The 23,203-nt window shown below is 36.3% G+C and overlaps 1 protein-coding gene across 2 annotated transcripts; it reads right to left on the bottom strand.

Annotated features, from left to right (window-relative positions):
* Positions 1-1,093: 1,093 nt before the first annotated feature.
* Positions 1,094-22,895, bottom strand: LOC113064945 (rho guanine nucleotide exchange factor 7-like). 2 transcript variants are annotated; one of them, XM_026236006.1, is made up of 22 exons: positions 22,502-22,895; positions 20,868-20,948; positions 14,916-15,000; positions 14,562-14,695; positions 14,149-14,350; positions 12,040-12,128; positions 8,403-8,497; positions 8,233-8,328; positions 7,903-8,025; positions 7,633-7,771; positions 7,068-7,127; positions 6,784-6,930; positions 6,420-6,506; positions 5,796-5,874; positions 5,562-5,695; positions 4,890-5,102; positions 4,600-4,693; positions 4,345-4,434; positions 3,154-3,321; positions 2,594-2,693; positions 2,390-2,444; positions 1,094-2,282 (listed from the first exon to the last, which is right to left on the bottom strand). In XM_026236006.1, exons 1-22 carry the CDS (start codon positions 22,664-22,666, stop codon positions 2,160-2,162), a joined length of 2,559 nt encoding a protein of 852 aa, XP_026091791.1. In that variant the 5' UTR covers positions 22,667-22,895; the 3' UTR covers positions 1,094-2,159. The 2 variants fall into 2 exon arrangements, with proteins under 2 accessions (XP_026091791.1, XP_026091881.1); XM_026236096.1 differs by lacking the exon at positions 3,154-3,321 and having other exon boundaries at positions 22,502-22,885.
* Positions 22,896-23,203: the final 308 nt, after the last annotated feature.

Raw genomic sequence — 23,203 nt, 5'->3', positions numbered from 1 at the left:
TGATTTTGGTTGGAGAGACTGTATTTGGTGTCATTACTGAAATGGCTTGATTTAGAAAGAAGGAAAAACTTTGAACACCCGTCACCATTACCAGTTTACACTAAACACAAAAACAGTCCAAAATCCACCCACTTCTCTTGAGTTTCAGCAGCTTCCATCTGCATCTGCTGCCATCTCAGTCCTGGATTACAGAGACAATGGGGATGAAATAATAGGGGAATTAATAGAAAGTAGGTTTGGCTTGTGCCACGTCTGTACAGGACAATGTGTGTAGGGTTTAGGTCAGATTTTATCCATGAACAGTTTAAGTTTGTCCTCCCACTTGCAATTGACTAACATTATGTTTATTAATCTCCTGGTTAAGATTTAGTCAAGTCAAGTCACCCTTATTTATATAGCGCTTTAAACAAAATACATTGCGTCAAAGCAACTGAACAACATTCATTAGGAAAACAGTGTCAATAATGCAAAATGACAGTTAAAGGCAGTTCATCATTGAATTCAGTGATGTTTTTTAGAATACATTTCATTGAGAGAGCAATGACTATTGAGGCCAAGAACAAACTACAAGGCAGAATCATTTAAAAGTGATCAGTCAGATTCATTGTGACTGTTTAGTAGCAAAGTGTTGGTTTTGCACTACATAAATGATTGAGACCTTTGTAGGGATTTTCTTGTTTTATTGCATATTAACGTGCAATCCAATTCACATCCTTGTATTGTTTGTGTATATTATATTGTTTGAAAATCAGTACTTTTATTTAGCAATGTTGCATTAAATTGATAAAAGTGACAGTAAAAAATTTCCATTCCATATAAATGCTCTTCTCTCGATTAATCAAAGATTCATAAAAAAGTACCAGGTTCCACAAAACTAAAAAAAAAAAATATTATGTAAATTAAAAAAAGTTATTTTAAATTCTAATATTTTACAATAATACTGCTTTTAATTATTTATTTATGATCTCCTTTCCTAGCTGTCAATACATTACATATTGATGATATTGTCATCATTCAAGGACAGATCTGGCAACAGAAGAATGAATTTAGTGACGCAAGAAAGGCATGAAACAAACAAATCCCATTCGAAGAGTCACAGTAAGAATATGTATTTATTTAATTCAATAAACACGGAAGAGAGAGTAAGATAGAGAAAGTGCTTTGGGAAGAAAAACATAGATGAGGTTAACTGGATCTATTTCACAATACACATTTAGCAGTAGACAATATTTCATTTAAATACATAAATTAGACAGACAACATAGAAGACTTTTAATCCGTCAGCTTCTAACCACAGATTCAGTGTTCATTTTAAATCACTATTGCATACATTTTTCATACAAAGGATCTTTGAAATTCCGACAGAACTAGAAATGCTGACAAAATCCTAGAAATCTCTTTTTCCAAAAAGGCACATTTCTGAGCATTAAATACAATAATGAGTATTTCTGTACAAAACAAAAAGCAAAAGGTCTGTGAGCACACAATTAGTGTAGAGGATCATAGTAAAAGTATTAAAAAAAGATGCAAGTTTAAAGGTGCAAAAGAGCAACCGGACGAAATTAAAACTGAGGTTATTGTAAAAGCAACATTGAAATGACATCCTCCCCAATAAATCTCTAAAAATAAGACTAGTTCCCTCAGAATTGTCTCCAGTACTGTATTGCAAGGTTTTCCATTGGAAAAATCCTATTGAATGTCATCACTTAATGAACATATTGGCTAATGATTGAAAATGTCAAAGGACACAGGCAATGATGCAGGCCGGGCAACATTTGTTGATACAGTGTGTCTATCATCCCTGAGACTCCCAGTTTTAGACTAGGAACCATTGACATTGTGATGGTGAGCTAAATGATCAAACTAGTTGTTTTGGCAGCTTTACCAGACCACACCTACACTTTCTGATGATGTCCAGGCTACATATTCTTTATCATTAGCATATCTGAAAATGAATTAGATGAACTAGATACTTGGCACTGGCAAACACAAAAGGCTTGAAAAGGATCATGTTTAAAAGGCATAACACTTTGACTGCAGGGATCAAGTCCAGTTTTGTCACAATATTTACAAGTATTTTTGGTCAGGAGTTAAGACCGATACTGCACTCAACTCACAATTATCAGATGCAGCTTTCATTTAGAAATGCACAGATGGGCTCACAAATTAGTCTCATCCCAGGATGGGTCGTTCATACTCTTTAAGACTTTCCTTACAATCTTCTCCAACTCTTTCCGTGCCTTTTGTTCTTCTTCAAGGGTGCGTTTCATTCTCTTGTTGTCCTGGTGATGTAAAATCAGAGAATCCGGGTCATGGCACCAAATTTTGACTTTCAACATGGCATCACATTGAGCATAAACAAATGTTTGTATGTAGCCTGTGGACTGACCTGCTTAAGTTCTTGAACCTCATCTCTTAAGGCATAAACTGTATCCACCAGACTCCTGTAAAGACATCCATATCAACTCATCAGTGTGATTATCGTGATATCATATTATAGGGTTAATCATGATGCATTAAATGCATAAACTGACAGCCCTAATAACAAAAATAGTAAATAAACTGAATTGTATGCATAAATCTGAAAGCTCACCTTTCTTCGATCACAGTTTGACCATTGCTCTTTATCTCTTCCACAATGATTTTCTCCTCTTCAGGAAAAAGCATATGTGGCCCTGACTCCTTCCTTGATCCTGCAAAAGTTGAACAATATTAAAGGATTAAAAACTGAACTGTAACATATTGATCAAGTACATTGTTGTACAGGCTATATAAAATCGTACCAGTGTTATTTCAGTATAACTGTGATATTATTATAGTTCTTATACATTTTTTAATATTTTTTTGATTTTCATCTTAATTTTGGTTATTTTTAGTAATTTTTTTAATTTTTTACAGAAACAGGAATTTAGGATGGGGTCATATTAAATGTGAATGCTTCTGTCCTATGAAAGCCATGGAGCAAAAGCAATAAAAATCTCTTTCTTGCTTGTTCGTGTCCTTCCATGTCTTCAGTATTGTTCCCAACCTTACATATTAAGTTCAAAGCTTACATCCAAACACTCAAAAAGAGCTTGCCACTTTCAATGTAAACAAAATAAAACAAAGAAGGTGTTTTAATTTCGATGTGTATATACGAGCAGCAGCTCTTACGGGACACAGAGCCCATTCTGTTAGTGTGAGTTATCCATATACTGTCATAGTCCGAGTCTTCAGAATGATCAGAGGGAAATCCGCTGCTACGGCAACCCACAGCATCCGCACACGATTGGTCAACATCAGCCAGCACATGATTATGCATCAAATCAGTACCCTGCCATGCTAATTAGGGACGGGGATCAAATCAATCATATTGGAGAGGACAGGTGGGTGGAGAGGATGGACCAAACCAAGAGGAGTAACGTGAGGGAGAACCCAAGAATTATATGTATAAAAATGACAAAACGAAACCAAAAAAAAAATATATATAACAATGGCGGGACAACATAAGAGAGAAATGGGTGAAAAAGAAATGAAGGAAGGAAGAAGAAAAGAGACAAATATGCATGTTAAAAAGAGCTGAAAATATTAAAAGAGTGATCAACGCAGTGGTCAAGACTTTAGTTAACACATATTTGTATAGGCAGTGCCATAATTCAGGAAAAATGCTGCAGTACTTCACAGACATATGTAAAAATGTTTGACAGGGACTTCAGGATAGATGAAGGCGTTTTGTTGCACTCAAAATATGTGCCTCCTAGGCGAAATACACTATCCGTTTAGGTTCAGTAAGTTTTTTAATATTTTTGAAAGAAGTCTCTTTTGTTCACAAAGGCTGACTTTATTTGATCAAACGGAGTAAAAGCTGCAATATTGTAAATATTACAATTTAAAAAAGTTTTAAGCATCATTATCCCAGTCTTCAGTCACATGATCCTTCAGAAATCATTGTAATATGCGGATTTGCTCTTCAAAAATGTTTCTTCTTATTATTAATGCTAAAAACAATAGTTGTGCTGCTTAATAGTTTTGTGGAAACAGTGACGCATTCGCTTATGAATAGAAAGTTCAAAAGAAAAACTTTTATTTGTAACGATGTAAAACTCTATGCTGTCACTTTGGATAAATTGAATGCTTTCTTGTTGAATAGAAGTATGAATTTCTTTCAAAGAAATCATAATGACCTGAAGCTTTCAGACGATACTGTGTAGTTTAGAAAGAACTTGAAAAAATGCATTTCAAATGTTTTATGCAGAATCCATAGTATTATTGTCCTCATCACTCATTTACACAGACAAAGACAGTCACAGAGTCTGGGACAAAAACAATCACAAGAAAATACATAAACGTGTAGAAAGTACATACTTGAGTTTAGTGTTTGCCTTGTTTTAGCGCTTGTGCAGTATGCTTCGATCACTTTCAGGATCTGAGCATCCTCCTCCAGAACTACAGTGCCTGATTCAAAACAAGAAGAGTATATAAAAGATGCCAGTGGTAAGGTAACATTGTGAGAATATAATAAAGGCACTATACCATACACACAAAAGCAAAACATGTGATGTGTTTGTAATAAACACATCACATGCATATGCAAAAAGAAACAGAACTTTAATATCATACTTTTTCTGACAGCAAATTCCTCATCAGATGGCTTCCTCTCAGGTTTACGTTTGGGCAGAAGCTGCTTCTTACTTTTGGGACTTTTACTCAGGTCCTGAAGGACATAAGACAATTAGATGCAAATAACCAAATTAAATCTCACACAAAATAATTTTCTTTAATAATTAAAGGTTAGCTAATAAATAATAGGTTATATATATATAATATTGGTTTATAGTGGTGATTCTTCTAAAGATGCTATTAATTTGTGAACGTGCAATTAATGTGTAACATGGCACATAACATGATACCTCTTTGTAGCACAATGCAGCTGAGGGTTTAAGGGGCGGTGCAGGTCGGAGACAGCTGAGACTCCAGGGCTTCTGGGTTTTGGGGGGTTCGAGGGGCCCCCACATCATCCCGCTGTGAGGGGTTCCAAGTGAAGAGAGGTGAGGAAGAGTGTGGCATCCGCTCACACCTCGATTCTCTGAGTGTCTGGACGGGGTGAGAGGGTGAGACGGCAGCTGAACAGGACAGAGAAGGGCCAGTGAGTCACACCCAATATCAGTCATTTTTAAAATAGCTATGTCAGAGTTGTTGATACTTTCATTCAGCAAGGACACATTCAATCGATCAAAAATCACAGTAAAAAATACTAATTATGTTACAAAAGACTTTGATTAAAAATAAATGCTTCTTCTGAATTTCCTATTTCTTCAAAGAGTCCTGAAACAAATGCATTATGGTTTCAACGGGGATAATAATAAAATATGTTTCTTAAGCACCAAATCAGCATAATAGAATGATTTCACTGAGTAATGGATGCTGACTCAGATTTGCATCACATTTTAAAACAAATCCAAACACAAAACAGCTATTCTGATTTCATAATACTACCGTTTTGGAGCATAAGAATTTTCTTTCAAAAACATGAAAAGATTGTACTGACCCCAAACTCTTGAATGGTGGTGTGTGTTTCTCACCGTATGGCAGGGAACATTCTGTGGTTTCAAGTTGCTGGTTGAAGTCCGTTTGGTTTGACGGAGTAAATGATCCACCCAGTCGTGAAGATCTTGCTCGTTATTACAGATAACCTGGATCCGCTCGATCATATTTCCTGCACACACACACACACATCATTACTGCTCAAATACATGTATTCTTCATATCTAGCAATAATCACATACGTCATGAGGGCCACTGGGTGGGAAACTCACCAGATATTTCGAAAGCATTTTTTGTGGTGTCACTGTCCTCGATTTTATTTACACTCATTCCAGTCAGAGGCAGCTTCCCCTGTGAAAGTCAATCAACCAATCAGCTGTCAGCATTTAGAGCAGTCATCATTCTAATAGAGCAGTGTAATAATAGAGTAATATAATAAAATTATAGAATAATATGGAGTATGAAATTCAGGTCTAGGACTTTAATGTTAAACTGATGAAACATGAAACAATAATATTAAATATGTAAATGTACAGTATATAATCAGTGACTGTGAAAGCAGCATCTACGGTTAACACAACTGTGTATTTTTGGGAATATTTATATACCGTTGTCACCATTTGCTTTGAACATGAGAGTGGGGGTTGGTTCAGTAGTTATATAAATAAAATAATAATAAATAATAATAATTATCGTATGCTTTATATTAAAATACATAATGACTGTCACTGGGTTTTCACTGCAACACACACATCTAAAATATTAATAGTCTAAAATATTACTACAATATTGGGGAAAAACAGCAGCAAAGTAATCTTTGCTACAAAAATCTGAAAAGGTAATGCAGTGAAACGCTGATAGGAATGGATTTCTACACCAGTGAAGGATTGATTTACCTTGTAGATGAAACCACTCATTCGAGGACTAGCGGACAACATTAGAAGTACATGAGGAAACAGCAAAAGGTACCGCTCATTCTTCTCCTGATGAAGCAGAATATTACAAGGATTTCATTTACCAAATTCAAAACCAGTCAATTAAAATGAAAGAAACATATATAATATAAATAACAAATGACTGCTCTTAAACCAATTTGTTTTTAACCAGGGGTCCATTGAGAACTTATAAAACTATTTGATTTTTGAAATCGGATGTTTCCAGTTACAAATTAATGTAAATGTAGCTTTTATTTTGAAATCCTGGAAGTCCCTAATGATTGGTTGAGTGCTGAAAACCCTTTAAATATTTTGTAACATTCACCTCGGCACCGTGGTTCTGGATGAGGACTTGAGACATGTAGAGGACAGAGCCCAGGGTCTTTATTCCCTCCCCTTCCCAGCCCCGAATAGACTCCATCAGAATCTGCAGCTCTAGTTCCTTCCTCTTCCTCACTTCCTGACACTGGGCCTGAAGACACAACAACACACACAAATAAGCCCAGCATCCCGTTAGAAAGATAGCGTAACTCAAACAAACAGCTCTTAGTCATTTCACACATCATCCATCATTATTTACTGCTGAAAAACAAAGAAAATAATACTCACTGAGAGATTTTTAAATACTGCCATGCTTTTCTGAATCTCTGGATAATCTGGATGAAGTGCCTGGGCCGAACAAAGGAAGTGAGTTTGAGCGAGTTAAACTGGTATATAACACACACACACACACACACACAGATATAAAGACAAATTTATTAAATTTATTAAAAATTTATTAAATTTATTAAAAATGCGATGTCAGAAAGCTTTTTTTAAGAAATGTATAATTACAATTTTGTGCCAGTTAAAACATTTATAATGTAATTATAACAAAACATTTATATTTCTGCAGCCGTTTTTCAATTTATTGATCAAAGAATCCTGTAACTATCATGGTTACAAAAAAAACTATCAAGCAGCACAACTATTTTGAACATTCATAATAATAATAAACTTTTTGAAAACCATATCACCATATTAAAATGATTTCTGAAGAAAAAAAAATTAGAGACTTCTTTAAAAAAAAAAATATATATATATGAAAAACCAACCCCTCACGTCTGAATACTAGTGGACATTTTCCTCATCTTTGCCAAAACTATTTTAACAACCAGGGCAGTTTGGTAGGTACCTCCATGTGGCGCTCCATCTCTTTCAGTAGTGTGGGGTATTTGTCCAGTCTCAGGAAGGGTTTGCTCAGGCCCGTGGTGAGTGTGAGGATCCCAGGGCTGTTCGCACCTTTACTTTCCATAAACTCTCCTAATTCCTCACTGAAACACACAAACACTGATGTCATCATTACTATTTCTGATACTGATGAATGAAAAAGTATCTGCCAAGTGTGAATTATCTATGCACTGCGTTTCCGCTAGTGTTGTGTGTATTGCGTTGTGTTAAGCACCTGTGTTGTGTGAGAACATTAACTGCAGATGGATGGTTGGAGCAGTAGGTCACATACAGACTCCTCATCTGAGGAATGAGGGACAGGAAGAAGCCTCCTATTCTCTGCTGACTCTCTGGAACTCTGCACACAACACACATCAGTTCATTTGGAAATACGTTTAATGTAAAAACTAAAATGTTAACGTTGAACAGAGCTAAAAATCATATACATCTTAAGCTTCTGAAGTGTAAATCCAGTTTAGTACAGTGCATTACTGGTGACGTCCACTAGATGTCAAACTGTGACAGACTGTGAGTGAGGAAATGAGAACAGGACAGGGACTCTTACTTGACGCTTTCCTCCAGCGAATGCACCAGTGTCTGCTGAAATGAGCTGATCTCCTCTAGATTTCCCATGATGTGACTGATATCTGACACGCTCAGCCTAGAAAGAGAGAGACATGGCTACTGAACTACTATTATCTCTGGTTATGTTGGACTCTCAGCTTGTGTTCTTACCTGTCTGTGGGCTGTAATGCTCTCAGATACGTCGAGAGGAGAGTCTGCAGCTCTTTACAGTATTCGGTCTCTGTTTGTACAATATTCTGAACCACCTGTGCATTTGGGAAAAATGAACAATTTTACAGTTTTAAACATTATTAGTTTTATTAGTATTAGTTTGCAACAGCGTAATGATATGAAAAGATGCACACCAGACTCTGATGTTTAAATGTCATGGATCTAAACCAGATTTGAGGATCATGGATCTAAACTATCATATATATATCAATCAGACTGCTATAGATGGGAGAATAAAGTCAGTGCAGCATATGTTGCTACATAATTGAAAGAAGCACATTGCGCATGGAAAACTAACAGTTCAAAAACAAAAAAAAACTAGAATCTAGGGTCCATTTTAATATGCTCAATATCCTTTAAGACAAAGCACTGCAGGCATACAGAGAAAGTGCGAGAGATGACAGAACTGGGCCAGTCCTTGCATGTCATGATAAACTCGGATTTCAGACTAACTTCAAATTTAAAGTCATCAATGGTTGAACGAGGCTCAATGACCTCTCTGAACACATCTTAGCAGCTAAAACCTAACAATACAACAATAAATCTTCAATCTGTCCACAAACAGAAAGCAGATGAACCATTACCTGGAAAAGCATAACAGCATCAATCAAAACATTCATAAAATGACTTTTTCTTTCCAAATTTCTACCCAGGTGTGAGGTGGATAACCTGTGAAACTTATTGAACATTTTTATTAAATAGGGGATGCAGGAAGTTTAGAAATACAAAGCTCAAAACTATGTTTTTATTTCTTTCTGGCCAAGTCCATTAAATAAATAAAATACATTTAACATTTTAAATGTAGAAATGTCTTTTTTATATATACATTTATACAAACACAAATTCCAGAGGCTGCTGGAAAATATATTTCCAAAGCTCAAAATAAGGATTTTCCCCTGATTTTCTGGTTGTTTAAGTAAATGAAATATTTTATTTAATTATATATATATATATATATATATATATATATATATATATATATATATATATATATATATATATATATATATATTCATACGAAAAGATCTCTTTCAACATCAATGATAGGGCAGAAAAATATGTGGTGAAATGGGGAAAATATGTACAATATATTGCTACCAGATGAGAGCCTGGTGCTCTTAGAAAAATGAACATCTGATCTGGTTTTCTTTTTTTATATTTATTTCCATAACTCCTTTTTGCTTATTAATATTATTTAATTATGTTCATTCAAAATGTATCATCACTATGGGATACATGTTCAGATGTCAATTGTAAGTTGAACACAATGTTGATTACAATGTATCAGTGATGTTATAAAGCTCAATAAAATACTAATTACAAAAAAAATAATAATAATAATAAATCAATACTAATATTTCCCCATCAGTTTAAAGAATTCTAAAGTAAATACGTCTGATCTGCTTCCACATATTTAATGTGGGTTTGAAGACAGATCAATAACTGAAAATACAAGAAATACGTTTTTATGGAAACAGGATGGGTTACATAACAGTCTAAACTTGAAAATGCCAACTTTTTCCTCAAGAATCAGCCAGCACCAGGAACAAAGTTTGTCTGTAAACACAAGTATGGACGTCTAGACAGCCTGACAGTTACGACCATTTCAAACTGTGTCCTTAACTTGAATGGATCTCCTCCCCTAAACGCTGCTGTAAAAGACTGAACTCCACCTGACCTCAAACTCGCGCCCTCCCTGAAACACACACACACACACACACACACACACACACACACACTCTTCATCTTCGGTCGCTCTGCCCTGCATAGTCTTCAGAGGAGTGTTGGGTCAGTTAACTGCACATTCTCATCAAACATGACACATAACCATCACAGACGCTCAAACATAGACAGTGCAGGGCCTCAGGCACAGCTGTCCCCTGAGTCAATGAGATGGAAAAGATGACCTATATTATGGGACGACTGAGACACACACACACACACACACACACACACACACACACTAGTAAGAACTGATAACCAAATACAGACAGTCACAACAACACATTTACATATGAACATGCAAATACAGGCCCAGACACACACTTTCCCTTTGTTAACACTTCTAAATACACAAATATGCTCACATATAAACATGTTCACACATACAAAGGGTGGTTTTCCCAACATGTTTTTATACTGAGTTTATGACAAACTGATCTCTATCTCTTACCCTACTTCTATCATTCACACAAATCCTTTTGCGTTTCCATGCAGTCTTCACAATGAAGGTGACTTCAATTTTAACATCCTTGAGGAATATTTGGCAAAAGAGAAACCTTACCTACACACACATTAACAGCTCACGTCTAATAAGTAAATGAAGCACAATAAAAGACATTTGCATACACAGAGATATGCAAATGATGTGAAAATGACTTTTATTAACAGAATTGTTATTGTCAGGATGTTGAACTTGTGTCTCTTAATTATTGACATTAAATCAAGCCCAAACCTGAAGCAGCATCTGCTGGTAGGAGTTTAAACTTGGATTATCAGATCTTAAGTAAGTCTAGTTTGGTAAGGATTTTAAACACAGATTAAAGCCTTATGACTGTAAATTCAAGGATTAGTCCAAAGCTAAGACTGAGAAAACGGACACAACGCTTCTTTCAGAAAACCCTTAAACAAATCGATGTCCTTGCAATTCACCGTTTTCACCTCAGTGTTACTCTAAGAAAATGAGTAGCATTGCATTATCTTTAGCTGTGAGAACTGGTTCAGGGATGTTTCTGGTCCACAAACACATACTAAGATTTTTTAATGCAATTGAAAGAGGTTTCTCATGCTCACCAAGGCTGCATTTAGTTGATCAAAAATACATTAAAAACAGTAATTATTATTAATGTTGAAAACAGTTATTTTTGTGGAAACCCTGATACATTTTTGTCATCATTCCTATTTGTATATAAGGTCCAAAAGAAAAGCATTTATAAAAAAAATGCTTTGTAATACTGTAAATATTTTACTGTCAATTAACTTAACGCATCCTTGATGAATAGATTTATTTTCTTTTGTAAAATCTTACAGCAACACACTTCTGAATGGTAGTTTATACATTGACTTTGTAATAGGCATATTGATGTTTATGTCAATTAGGATGTCTAAAGAAGGATTTGCATATTGCATTTACATAAGTTTAATGTGTTTCTCATAATTAAGTCTAAAAAAACATTTTAGAGGAGGTCCATACAAACAGACACGTGCAACAAACAAGTCTCTCTCTCTCTCTCTCTCTCTCTCTATATATATATATATATACACATATACATATATATATATATATATACTATATATATACACATATATATACATACATACATACATACATACATATATACATACATACATACATACATATATATATATATATAAATCCTTTGCAGTGTTTCATAACCCTTTATTATTCAGAATTGGTGTTGTGTACTTGCATATTTGGTTCGGGAAATATCTGTGCAATACAACCCCTCCCCCCCCCCTCCCAAGAGGCATCACTTCCACCCCACGCACATCATAAATAATCAACTCGTTCCATGTGGGAGGTGTTACATGCAACACTACAGCACATCTCTCTTACCACATTATAGTAAGTCTTGCAGAAGTTAGTGGTCTCAAAGGCCTTGGGTGGACTCTTCAGTGTTCCAGACTTAGGGGACACAGGTTTGTCTGTTTGAGAGAGCAAAAACAGAACAGGAGGTAAAGAGTTCACCTTAGACCATCTGGAAACATTTTCTTTCTGTTATTGAAGTACATCTCTCCTGCAGTGAGCAGTCAGGACAGGAATATTAGATTTAGATACCTAGAGGGGGAGATCAGAGTTTACAGGAACACATTACACTTCTTCCTCCAGAAAGAAGATGGTTTGAACAGTTCACTTAGTTCAATCCATTATGGTTCATTTACGCTTCTGTCAGTAACATAACGTGTGAACTTCCTGAAAGCATCAAAATTGCCAGCTCGAACCTTTCTCATCGTGCCACAAGAAAACAATCAGTTAATTGATTAAAACCATTGTTCTCTACTTTGCAAATCTGTGATTTTGTTTTTTTCCTTCCCTTCCCCAAGTTTCTTAAGAACACAACATCTCCACAGAAGAAGAAGATTTGAACAAGGAATAATTTACCCAAAAATGACAGTTGTGTCATCATATTCACTCTCATCTTTTTCTAAAACTGGGAGACAATCTTCCTCTGTGTTTGCGCTCAACCGAAGTAAGTGGAAATTATATGAGGGTGAGCATATGACAGAATTGACATTTTTAGATGAACTGTCCCTTTAGTCATGTAATCTGGACCCCCCAAAAAACTATTCCCTTCTTCTGAACTGCTGCCACTTTTGAGGTGATGTATGAAATCAATATATTATTAAAGCCTACTACAAGTAATGTTCAGCACGCATTTAGCACAAGTAAATCCTAAAAGAGACTGGATCGCTAAGTGCTCAGAAAGTGGAATAAACTGAGTGTGGATCCATATTGAGAGGAAAGGGGAAGTGCTGTCTTCTGGCTGCTGCACTTCCTGTCTTTGTTGTTAGATGGTGTTTCCTTCCTGTTAAGTCCTGGATGGTCAAGCTCTGATGTCATCCTAAATTATTTCCAGTCAGGCTGGGTCGAATACACATTAAGGTGGTTTCCCCAAACATGAGAGGGAAGCATCTGTTCGGCATCATGGGGTGTATACACTATGTTTGGACTGCAGAACAAGGGTCAGGGGGTTGTGTTTATACTACAATGTGCATACCGTGAGATAAGGCTTTGAAAATCTTATCTAAAATATACACTACCATTTAAAAGTTTAGATTCAGTCAGATTAAAATGAGCTTTATCCAATTAGGGCACGTTAAATTGATCAAAATTGACAATAAAGACATTTAGAAATGTACAAAAGTTTTACATTTCAAAACATGCTGCTCCTTACAACTTTGATATAATGCAAAAATGTATTGTGGTTTCCACAAAAATATTAAGCAGTACAACTATTTTCAACATTGATGATAAAAGGAAATGTTTCTTGATCAGCATATTAGAAGGATTTCTGAATCGTGTGACACTTCAAATATATTCAAATAGAATATAGTATAAAACATTTTATCCTGTGGTAATATTGCCAATATTACGGTTTTTAATGTGTTTTGGGTCAAATAAATGCCTTGGCGAGCATAAAAGGCTTCGTTCAAAATCAATTTAAAATCTAAAGATCAGCAGGTTTTATTAAAGAACTAAATAAACATAAGGTTTTGTCATTAAAAATGGTGTCTTCAGATGAAGTGTCTTACCATTTACTCTTTTAATTCTTAGTTTGCTACCTTGTATGCAGCACCTGGTCCTGTACCCAACGTGGGCTGAACGAGCGCACATTTTTCCACTGTAAGCCTGTAATGGTAACATAATCCTACAGTTTTTAGCTTTTGCAGAGAGCTGCAATTCAGTTCTCTTTTAGCACATTTTCATTATGGCTAAAATATTAGGGTAACACTAGGACACAGAAGAAAGTCAGCACGTAAATGGGGTTTACAAAATTTCATATCTTTTGCTTTTCTTGGCAGCCTATGAGAGGACTATGAGTAAGACAAAATCCTTAGTTCGCTTTGCTTGTCTGGTCCTGCAAGTGTCTAGATCAGTTCTATTCCTACAAGAGTTTTGTCAGGATTACATTTTTTCCAAAGGTTTAAAGCGGCAAATACTAACCAGAGCCTTTGATCTCTTTGACATAGTTGCTAGGAAACCAGCCGGTTTTGCCGTTTAGAGACCCCTCCCACCAGCCGCCCTCTTCCTGCCGCATCACCTGGATGATGTCACCCTTATTGAAGGACAGCTCATCCTCATTGGTCTGCTGAAAGTTAAACCGCGCTTTCACCAGCACCTGAGGGGCGCTGTTTTCAGACATATCCTAGAAAGAAAGAGAAAAACGAATAAAGATAATTTCTTCCAGCTTTTATATTTGTCTCAATTTACACGTGTACCAAGTACTCGAAAAGGTGTTACACACAAAGAACTGAGTAGTACCTTTAACAATATATATATATTTTTAATCATTTCAGTCTGTTTAGATTTCTTTTATCTATTTATGTATTAGGGTGTGAAGTGCTTGTGAAGCTCACCAGACTGCGGTACTGGTTGTACTTGAGTCTGGATGATCTCCTGTGAGTGTAAGAACAGTTGATCGAGTCAAAGGACTTGATCCGCAGAGAAGACGAGTGACGTGAACACACAGAATTACTCTCACCACCGGACTCTACAACCAGAAAATACTCATCAAGATAACACACACATTTACATAGCTTTCTAAATGGGGACATTCCATTCTATTGTCTTTATTTAAAGCTAGACATAGATACTATAACCTAACCCTAACCTTAAAGCGATAAGTCACCCAAAAATGTAAAACGCTAAACACAAAAAAAGATATTTTGAAGAATGTTGGTAGCCAAACAATTGCTTCAGATGTATCTCACCTGAAGTTGCTTTGTTGAGTGCAACCAAACAATTCAAGACTTTGGAGAAGTTCTGGCCCTGAAACAAGTCATTGGCCTCAAATACCTGCAAAGGGGAAAATGCCACAATTACACACGCTAAAAACAAAAAGACATTCATGAGCTCAAATATAAAGAGAATAAAAGTGCAGAATTTGGATCTGCTAGTCTCACATCATTCAGATAATCCTATACAAAAATAAATTAAAGAGCCACACAGATGGGAAATCAAAAATTACCTGTATTACAGTGTATGATGTAGCTGCCCATCAGTGTAAACAATGTGCAAAGTAATTAAACCAAAAAGTACACGATTTATAAAGTTATTGGCTTCTAAAGTAAGGAGTCGACTCTGAATCGCTAAAATGAGTCGTTATAGATTTCAAATCTTTTGCCCATCTCTATGTACGTCACTAGGAGCACTTTGCATAATAATCTCCGCCTACCGTCTGGGGAGAAACGGAACTCTGACCTGCCCCACCCCCCACACAGACGCTCTGGTTGGTGTGAGAGCATCATGTCAAGGAGACAGTGTGTTTTTAATTGTAAAGGCAAGTTTGTTTTATTTTCACTGCCAAAGAATGAAGATCAGAAGAACCAATGGCTAAAATTCATTTTTACCACAATACCAGAGCAGTACAACAAATCCCTTTTGTTGTGTTCACAACATTTCACTGATGACTGCTTTTCTAAGCGTTTGGCCATAAAAGAGGGTTCATTAGCAACTTTATTTAGACCAACAAGCATCTCCGAATCACAACGCGAAGTATGATTATGAAGTTATGTGTTTGTTTTCTCCCGATCGTCTTATCAGTATATGTGTGCTGTCTGCAGCCTGTCTGCGCTGATCTTCATTTACAAACACGTCATTAAAATGAAGTGTAACTCCGTGAATACTCAACGAAGAGACATGAGAGAGATATCTATAGAAAGCTTGACATGTCTTCTTTAAAACTAAATAAGTGCTGCTAACAGATATTCTGTGACAAAGTAATCCATATGAAAACAACGCGATGTCTGTTTTTCATGTCTCCCTTTCATGTTCACACGCCCCCGCGCTGAACGCGCTATTCAGATTCAAACTGAAGCGCGCGGCTTGTATACGCCCACACAGAAGAAAAAGCAGCGAGACTGTTCAAGTTTTTTATTTTACTGTTTGCTTCGCGATGAGAGGAATAAGACATAATTCACCCCAAAAAGATGCTAACGCATCTTGTTGTCAAGTTGTGTGTGGAACAACCAATCAAACCTGACTATGTCAGTTGACCAATCAGAACACAGTATGCTACCGAAAGGAGGGGTTTAAGGAAATGAATCTTTTGAACAGCTTCGCGTGAACCGTTTGGTGATCTCTGAGAATTTAGGTAATTTTAAAATGATATTTTGACAAAATGACAATGTTTTTTTAACCTTGGATGGATTTAAACCTATTGTACAGGACTTAATAACAGTGATAGGAAGCTTAGAATTTTCATCTTACTGGCTCTTTAAATGTTTTGATTTGATGCACTAGATACCTTATGTGTAGTAGGTTAACATGTCCCAGAATAATAACTATTTTTTAGTAATAAGTAATTATATTTTCCAACAGAAACATTAAGTAACTTGACTTAGTGATTAGAATACGATAAGTGCTGCAGGCCCAAGCATTACACATGGTAAAAAGCTTCAAGTCTATATATTTAACTTGGATGGACAGTTTTAGCAGAGGTGGATTGTAACTCAAATCATGCAATGCTAAATATGCAAATCCATATGCAAATTAATATACAGAACAGCAGAACATTAAGAATCATTCTTAAAAATATGCACATATTCTGCAGAATAAGCAACATTACAGAAACTTTGCCACTGGGGTTAATTTCTTTGACCTCTTTGCGACAGACCAAAGTTCCAGTCACAAAACCTACAAACATTTATAAGGAGCAGAGATTCTCTATAACAGGAGTCTGCTTCACTGAGGGAATATAAGGATCTAGTTTAGCGAAGCTAGGGCAGCGTTGTGTGTGTGTGTGTGTGTGTGTGTTTCTGGCTCTCAGACTACCTGCTGCTCTCTGGGCCATCTGGACACATAAGCTCATCCCAAATAAACCCAAACTGGCCTGATCTGACACCAGCTTGATTTGAACTTTTCAACTGATACAGGCAATAAGATGGAGAAATAAGGTTGTCCTGGACACTAAACACCAAACATTTCCTGGTGGATCAGCTCATTTGCATTTTCTTTGATGATTATAATTTAGGAAATGACCTTTTAGGGAAGTCAAGTATGAATGGTTTACTTGTTGATCACGTACATACTGTAAAGTTTCAGGAGTGACAACCATATTTAAATATGGTAGTGAATCCCCCCACTTACAGTTTTGAGTGTGTACAGAACTGAATTCACACTGGAAACTGCAATCATCACACTCTTGTAACCATAGCAATGTTTTGCTGTCTCACGCATTTGGTATCCGCTATTTTTGACCAAAGACGTTATGTTTGTTTGGAGATTTTAACGAGACCTCTGTTGACAAAGCCATCGTGTTTTGATTAAGTTTGGCAGGTTGCTTTGCAGATCGCACTGTTGAAGTGTTGCCATCTCCACTTATTTAAGCAATGCTTATTAGGTTTCTTTGGGTTTGTTGTTTGGGCCCGGCTCATAAAGTAATCCAGTTTATGGAGATAATAAAGTAGGCAGGAGGCGATATTTTGCTATGTGGCTTATTTCCAAGATAACGTTTATTTTAGGCTTTGTTCTCATTTGCAGTTTTTTATGTCAAGGTCTGGCAACACTGAGTCTAAACGTACCTCCTTTTCTGTGAATTCTTGCACCACAACACTGACACAGGTTTAAATACGTCATTAACAACTAGTTGTTCGGTTTGGTTCCGTACACACCATGTACATTTTCTGCAAATGGGGTTGTCACTATTGAAATTTTTTGGGAGCCAATTCGATTGTAGTGGTTGTCGTTCCTGTAAATTACTCAACTGTGTGTCAGAACAGGATTAAGCACTAAAAGGTGAACTGGCAACTGAATTTAGATGCAGTGTGTTATGTGGCCATTGTTTTCTCTGCACAGTTAGGAAGCAGGCTATTTTATAAATTGCCATTAATTGTCAATTTTTTTGGAATGGTGTTTGCCATTTTCCCATTCCACTGCCATAATATGAAATATTATTTACTTGATTTTATGAGGTATTATCATGTATTAAGGAAGCAAATTGGGTTCATTTGGATTTCAAGCTGTCTTAAATAGTCACCTGTTAATTTTATAACAATTTTTGTTTTGATAAAAGACTTTGTTTAATTGGCAGTAACACTTAGGCCAATAATGTCATACATACATACATACATAAATTTATAACACATATATAACATACATACATAACCACATGCGATTCATCTGCGATTATGATGCGATATTGCGTAGCCTGTCAGCGAACTACGACTGTAAATTTAGTGCTGCTCCATTTGAAAGCAGGTGATGGACATTTACTGCTAATCACAGAACCGGCTTTACTGATGAGACACGCATGACAATCGCATGCGATTAATCATGCAGCTCTAATAAATATATACACATACACGGTTTTCAGAAAAAAATTACAATCAGCATAATAAAATTATTTCTAAAGAATCATGTGACACTGAAGACCGGAGTGAATGGATCACATAGATGCAGCCATATAAGAGACCTTTAAAAATCTTGTAAACACCCAGAATTTTGAACAGTACTTTACACTAATAAACTGGTTGCAGTCTTTACTGAATTAGAAACTTTAACCCATGGCACTGTAGCAATCTAAAACTGGAACTGACCAAAGAAATTTTCTCCTATCAGTGAATTAATGTTAAATAAACCATTTTTATTTTCTCCAGTGAATCTCTCAAAAAAATAAACACAAAGACATTTCATTAATATTCAGTACTTGATACAGGCCTAAAGTCCAATCCCCAAGACTCAAGCACCATCAGCAATCATCAGACACATCTAAGTCTACATTACATCATCTGCCATCACAGTAGTGGAATTAAATTCCCTCCTGTTTTCTCTTTAAACCAGTCATCCAAACATGCCATTTGAAAAAGCAGTTTTAGCATGGAGTGCCTCTCTTAATTCTGGTCTGTGCCAAACCCCACAGCACCATTAATGAGCTGGCAGCTCTGCCCATTCAAACACACAACTCTATTCACCACAATAGAGGGCTTGTCTGAAACTCGCACAGCTGGCTAGAAGAACCGAAGACACTGGCACTCCTGAAACGCACAGTTACACACACACACACACACAGAACCATAAACGTCCTACACAGCAGCACTCATACGAGCAACATACGCACCCAGCACCCCTGTGGGCAGAAAGACTGCAGTTACACGATCACACTGCCAAACATTAACAAGCACAGAAGTGTTTGTGAAGAAAAATCACTGTCAGATTTCCTGAAAACACTAAAAGTGAAAAAAGCAAATGTAACAGCTTTTACTGACAGCATAGCAGTTGTTGAGAAAACATTTTGCTGCAATCACATTAGATCTGCATGGAATTCATTACATAGCCAGTGTTTGCAGTAAATCAAAGGTCATGTGACAATTCATTGCACTATAATGTGAATAATTTATGGCTGCATACTGTGCTGTCTATTTTCACACGCTTTTAGCAAGAAATGACATGCAATTGCCTGTACAGACATACTATAGATATCTGCAGGAAAAATGAGCAGAGCTGGATCTAAATACAAAATATAGCCATAAAAATAGGTTTAACAATAGCATTGGCTCTGACAGTAAAAACACTGCTATGGTGAAAGGATCTGATTCAATCTCACACCAACACCTACTGGACTTGCGTGGAGACAGAGCTGCCAGAACACCATGTTTACAAACACATGAACTGTTAATAGCATACTAACAGTGTAAAAAAACTGTTACAATGCACTGCAATTTTCAGCAAATAACTTCTCTTGATAAACAAGTCTGGATCACTGAATGAATTCTAAAAGTTAGTGTTTATTTTGAAAAGTTGGACGTTCATGATTGTAATTCAGCAGTCCAGCTTCCCTAAGATCACAATCAAGCTGCCATTTAAACTATACATAATTGAACAGCTCTATATAGAAGTTGGATATACAAGTAAATCCAGCTTTATCCACAGACGTTCAGTATTCTCACGTAAACCACTATATACTAAACAGCAAAACTAAACTGCTTGATTGTTTATGTTGTTGTGAGATGTAAAATATATGACCACACAGCTCTTATCTGTTAAATGCAATTATAAGGCATGAAGATAGTAAGATACTATAAACAAGTTTTTCTGTATAGCTACATTTGAAATAAGGTGTATATTGAAAAAGCGGTATAATAAAATCGACTTGACTTATGTGAACATCAGCTTCAGTTTAAAGCCCACATTCTGCTTTATTCTGGAAAACCCTTTTAGATTCATTACAGCTGTTATTGGAATAATATTCTTATTAAACCAAACTGTATACATTATTTTCCTGAAATACTTGCTCATTCACATCCTTAGTGATTAATTGCAAGGGCACTTATAAATAGTTTACTGATTGTTACATCATGTCTTTCAGTGTTTTTATAATCAAATCTGTCTTCCACAGCTTGACTTTTCACTGTCTGTAAATACAAAGTACAGCAAGCTACCTGCACATCTACAAATGAGACATTGCATTAAAGCAATGTTGCATTAATCATCTAAGAAATTGTAATGGCAACAAACAAGCCAAGATGCAGTAATAAAACTCAATGGCATTGTTACTGTAATAATAACTCTAAAACCAAAACACACAGGGATTAGTCTGTTGTTCCCAACTCCAGCTGAGACTCAGTCTGGCGACCACACAGACAATCCACTGAATCAGTGATCAGAAATATAAACGAGGGAAATGAACGACTAAAACAGAAGCTGAAAGATCATACAACACTCACCTCTATGTGATATAACGCACAGCCTTTCACAAACTCTCTGATATTACTCAGACACTCGTCTTTCCGTGGGTCCTGATAAATCTGAAAATAAAGCGAACAGATGAATCCTCTTCCAAAGCAGGTTGGTCAAAGAATAAACAAAAATGTATGCGAATATGCCATTTGTTTATATCACGGCTCATCGCCCCGTCCCTGCAAAAAAAAAACACTTATTCTTCAGGGAAGTTGGCGGAGGAATAGCGGAAATGACGTACGCTAATAGCCTGCTGTTGGCTGGGTTCAGTGAGAGAGGCATGTTGGCAAACTCTACCTGAGCTGCCAGAGCAAAGTCTAACATCTCCATGAGATGCTGTAACTATGCGACACATTATAGTTTATACAATAGAACCTGTCAGTGAATCTGGACATCTTAACATTCCACTTTGCCAGAGTTAAGCATCAGACACGTTATAAAATCCTGAGTTAAGCATCAGACGTTTTATAAAATCATACGATTGCTGCGATTTCATTTAATGTATTACTTATAAATTAGAATCAATTATCGATATATTAGAATACTTTCTGGCAACGTTACTACACTGTATGTCGAGACTGTGGTTGATATAATCCACAAAATGTTTATGAGTTATTAAATAAACATATCCACATTATCATTTTTATCAAAGCGTGGATATAATAAATTATAACATAAAAATGATACTGAACTCCATACAGTTACAAATAACATTCTGCATCAGAGGATGTTCAGCGAGAATTAATTATTTTTTTGAAGTATGCTCAAATTCAACAACTCTGCTCCATTGGCAGATTTCTATTTATAATCAAAATGGTATAATTATAAAACGTAATATTCCACATGCGGCATATTTCTAGTAAGATAAGTTAAATTAATTTTTCGCGAATCGGTTTTTTTCGAACAGTTTGTTCAAGTGAGTCGGTTCAAACAACAACCGAGCCATGACGTCCCTATGAGAAATTGTTCCTATAAAGTTTGGTTTTTCACTGTAATTCCAAGTGTCCCAATTCAACATGTAAAGCCACGGCATATGAAAGTGTCATTTAAGCAGAATTTATAGTATATATTATCTATTAATTCATCGGTTTTTTTTGGCTCATTAACTTGGCACATCCGAACGATACGGTTGCGTTCAAGGAGTCAGATTCGCGAAATCCAACAAATCATTCAACCGATTCACTAAAAAGATCCAACTCAAAATCAATTCGCTCACCAACCAGACATTTCCTCTCTCTCTCTATTTTCCAGTCAATAGCGGTCGGTCGACTTATAGAGACAAATCCCAAAGTTAATATCCGTTTATCTATTTGTTGTTGGTCGTTTATCATTATTATTAAAATACCACTCTTGCCTCATTAATGCAAATTATACAAAATGTCCTCTAAATACAATCTACTAAATCCCATTTCCCTCACAGTTCAAGGAATGGAATGAAAAACTAAAAATGAAAGAAAACAGTATGCTAATTTGTTGGTTAGTCGTAGCGTGTTCAGAGAACGAACACAAAGGAGCGCGCGGAGACCGACGCTCCGACGCACATAAACATCCGCGCTTCTGTGTAATTGATTAACTCTGTTATGGAACTGTACGAGCTTCGCCTTCGTCCCAAACGGCTTACCGTGTGAACCGAACCGGGTCGCAGTCGTTCCAGCAGTTTACACAAAACCACTCCATCTCTGAGAGATGCCTGTAAAAAGCCTTCAGGGTCCGATAGTGTCTTTTTGGGTGATTCCAGGACACCCAGCGTTATTAACCATGTGATGGTCTGTTCAGCCGAATTCATGACCTCGTACGCGTCTAAAGCTCAAACAGGATAATCCATAAGCAAACGAATATGTAGGCTGAATGAAACGACAGATATCCTGTGTAGTGCACAGCAGCAGCAGGATATTTGGAGCGAGGGCTCTGGTCCCTCCTTTTCCCTGGATGTGAGGGATGACGATTTGTTTAGGGTTATCTGGCAGGTCCGGTTTCTCTCCCCTTCTTTCATCTGGCAGGATGGCAGCCAGTGTTAAACCAAAATCAACAATCTGCAATTGTTTTCCGCCACATGACACTCAATTCATGCATCTTGGGCTCACTGAATACTTTCAAGACTTTAGAAACAAACGCATTGATATTCTAGTCATTTAGCAGCACTAGATATGAAAGTCAACATTTGGTCGTGTGTTATTAATTACGGAATCTTATTCATTTAACACCACATGCCCACAGGTGGAGAAAAATCTTGCGCAAAAGTCAAATTGTATGATCTACAGACCACACATATCAATTAAAGTCTACACGTCTGAATTTAATCAAAAAAAGCGCTGAAGCCAAA

This window comes from Carassius auratus, chromosome 1 (genome assembly GCF_003368295.1).
Source record: "Carassius auratus strain Wakin chromosome 1, ASM336829v1, whole genome shotgun sequence".
NCBI lineage: Eukaryota > Metazoa > Chordata > Actinopteri > Cypriniformes > Cyprinidae > Carassius > Carassius auratus.
Note: the sequence above shows the minus strand (reverse complement) of the source record. Positions and strands in the feature narration are given on the sequence as shown.

Excerpts from the sequence above, each read along its gene's own strand:
- LOC113064945 (XM_026236006.1), bottom strand. The coding sequence starts at position 22,666 with ATGAATTCGGCTGAACAGACCATCACATGGTTAATAACGCTGGGTGTC. Across the intron at positions 4,694-4,889 it reads CTGCATTGTGCTACAAAGAG|GACCTGAGTAAAAGTCCCAA; the intron begins GTATCATGTTAT and ends TATGTCCTTCAG. Across the intron at positions 2,283-2,389 it reads AGGTTCAAGAACTTAAGCAG|GACAACAAGAGAATGAAACG; the intron begins GTCAGTCCACAG and ends TTACATCACCAG.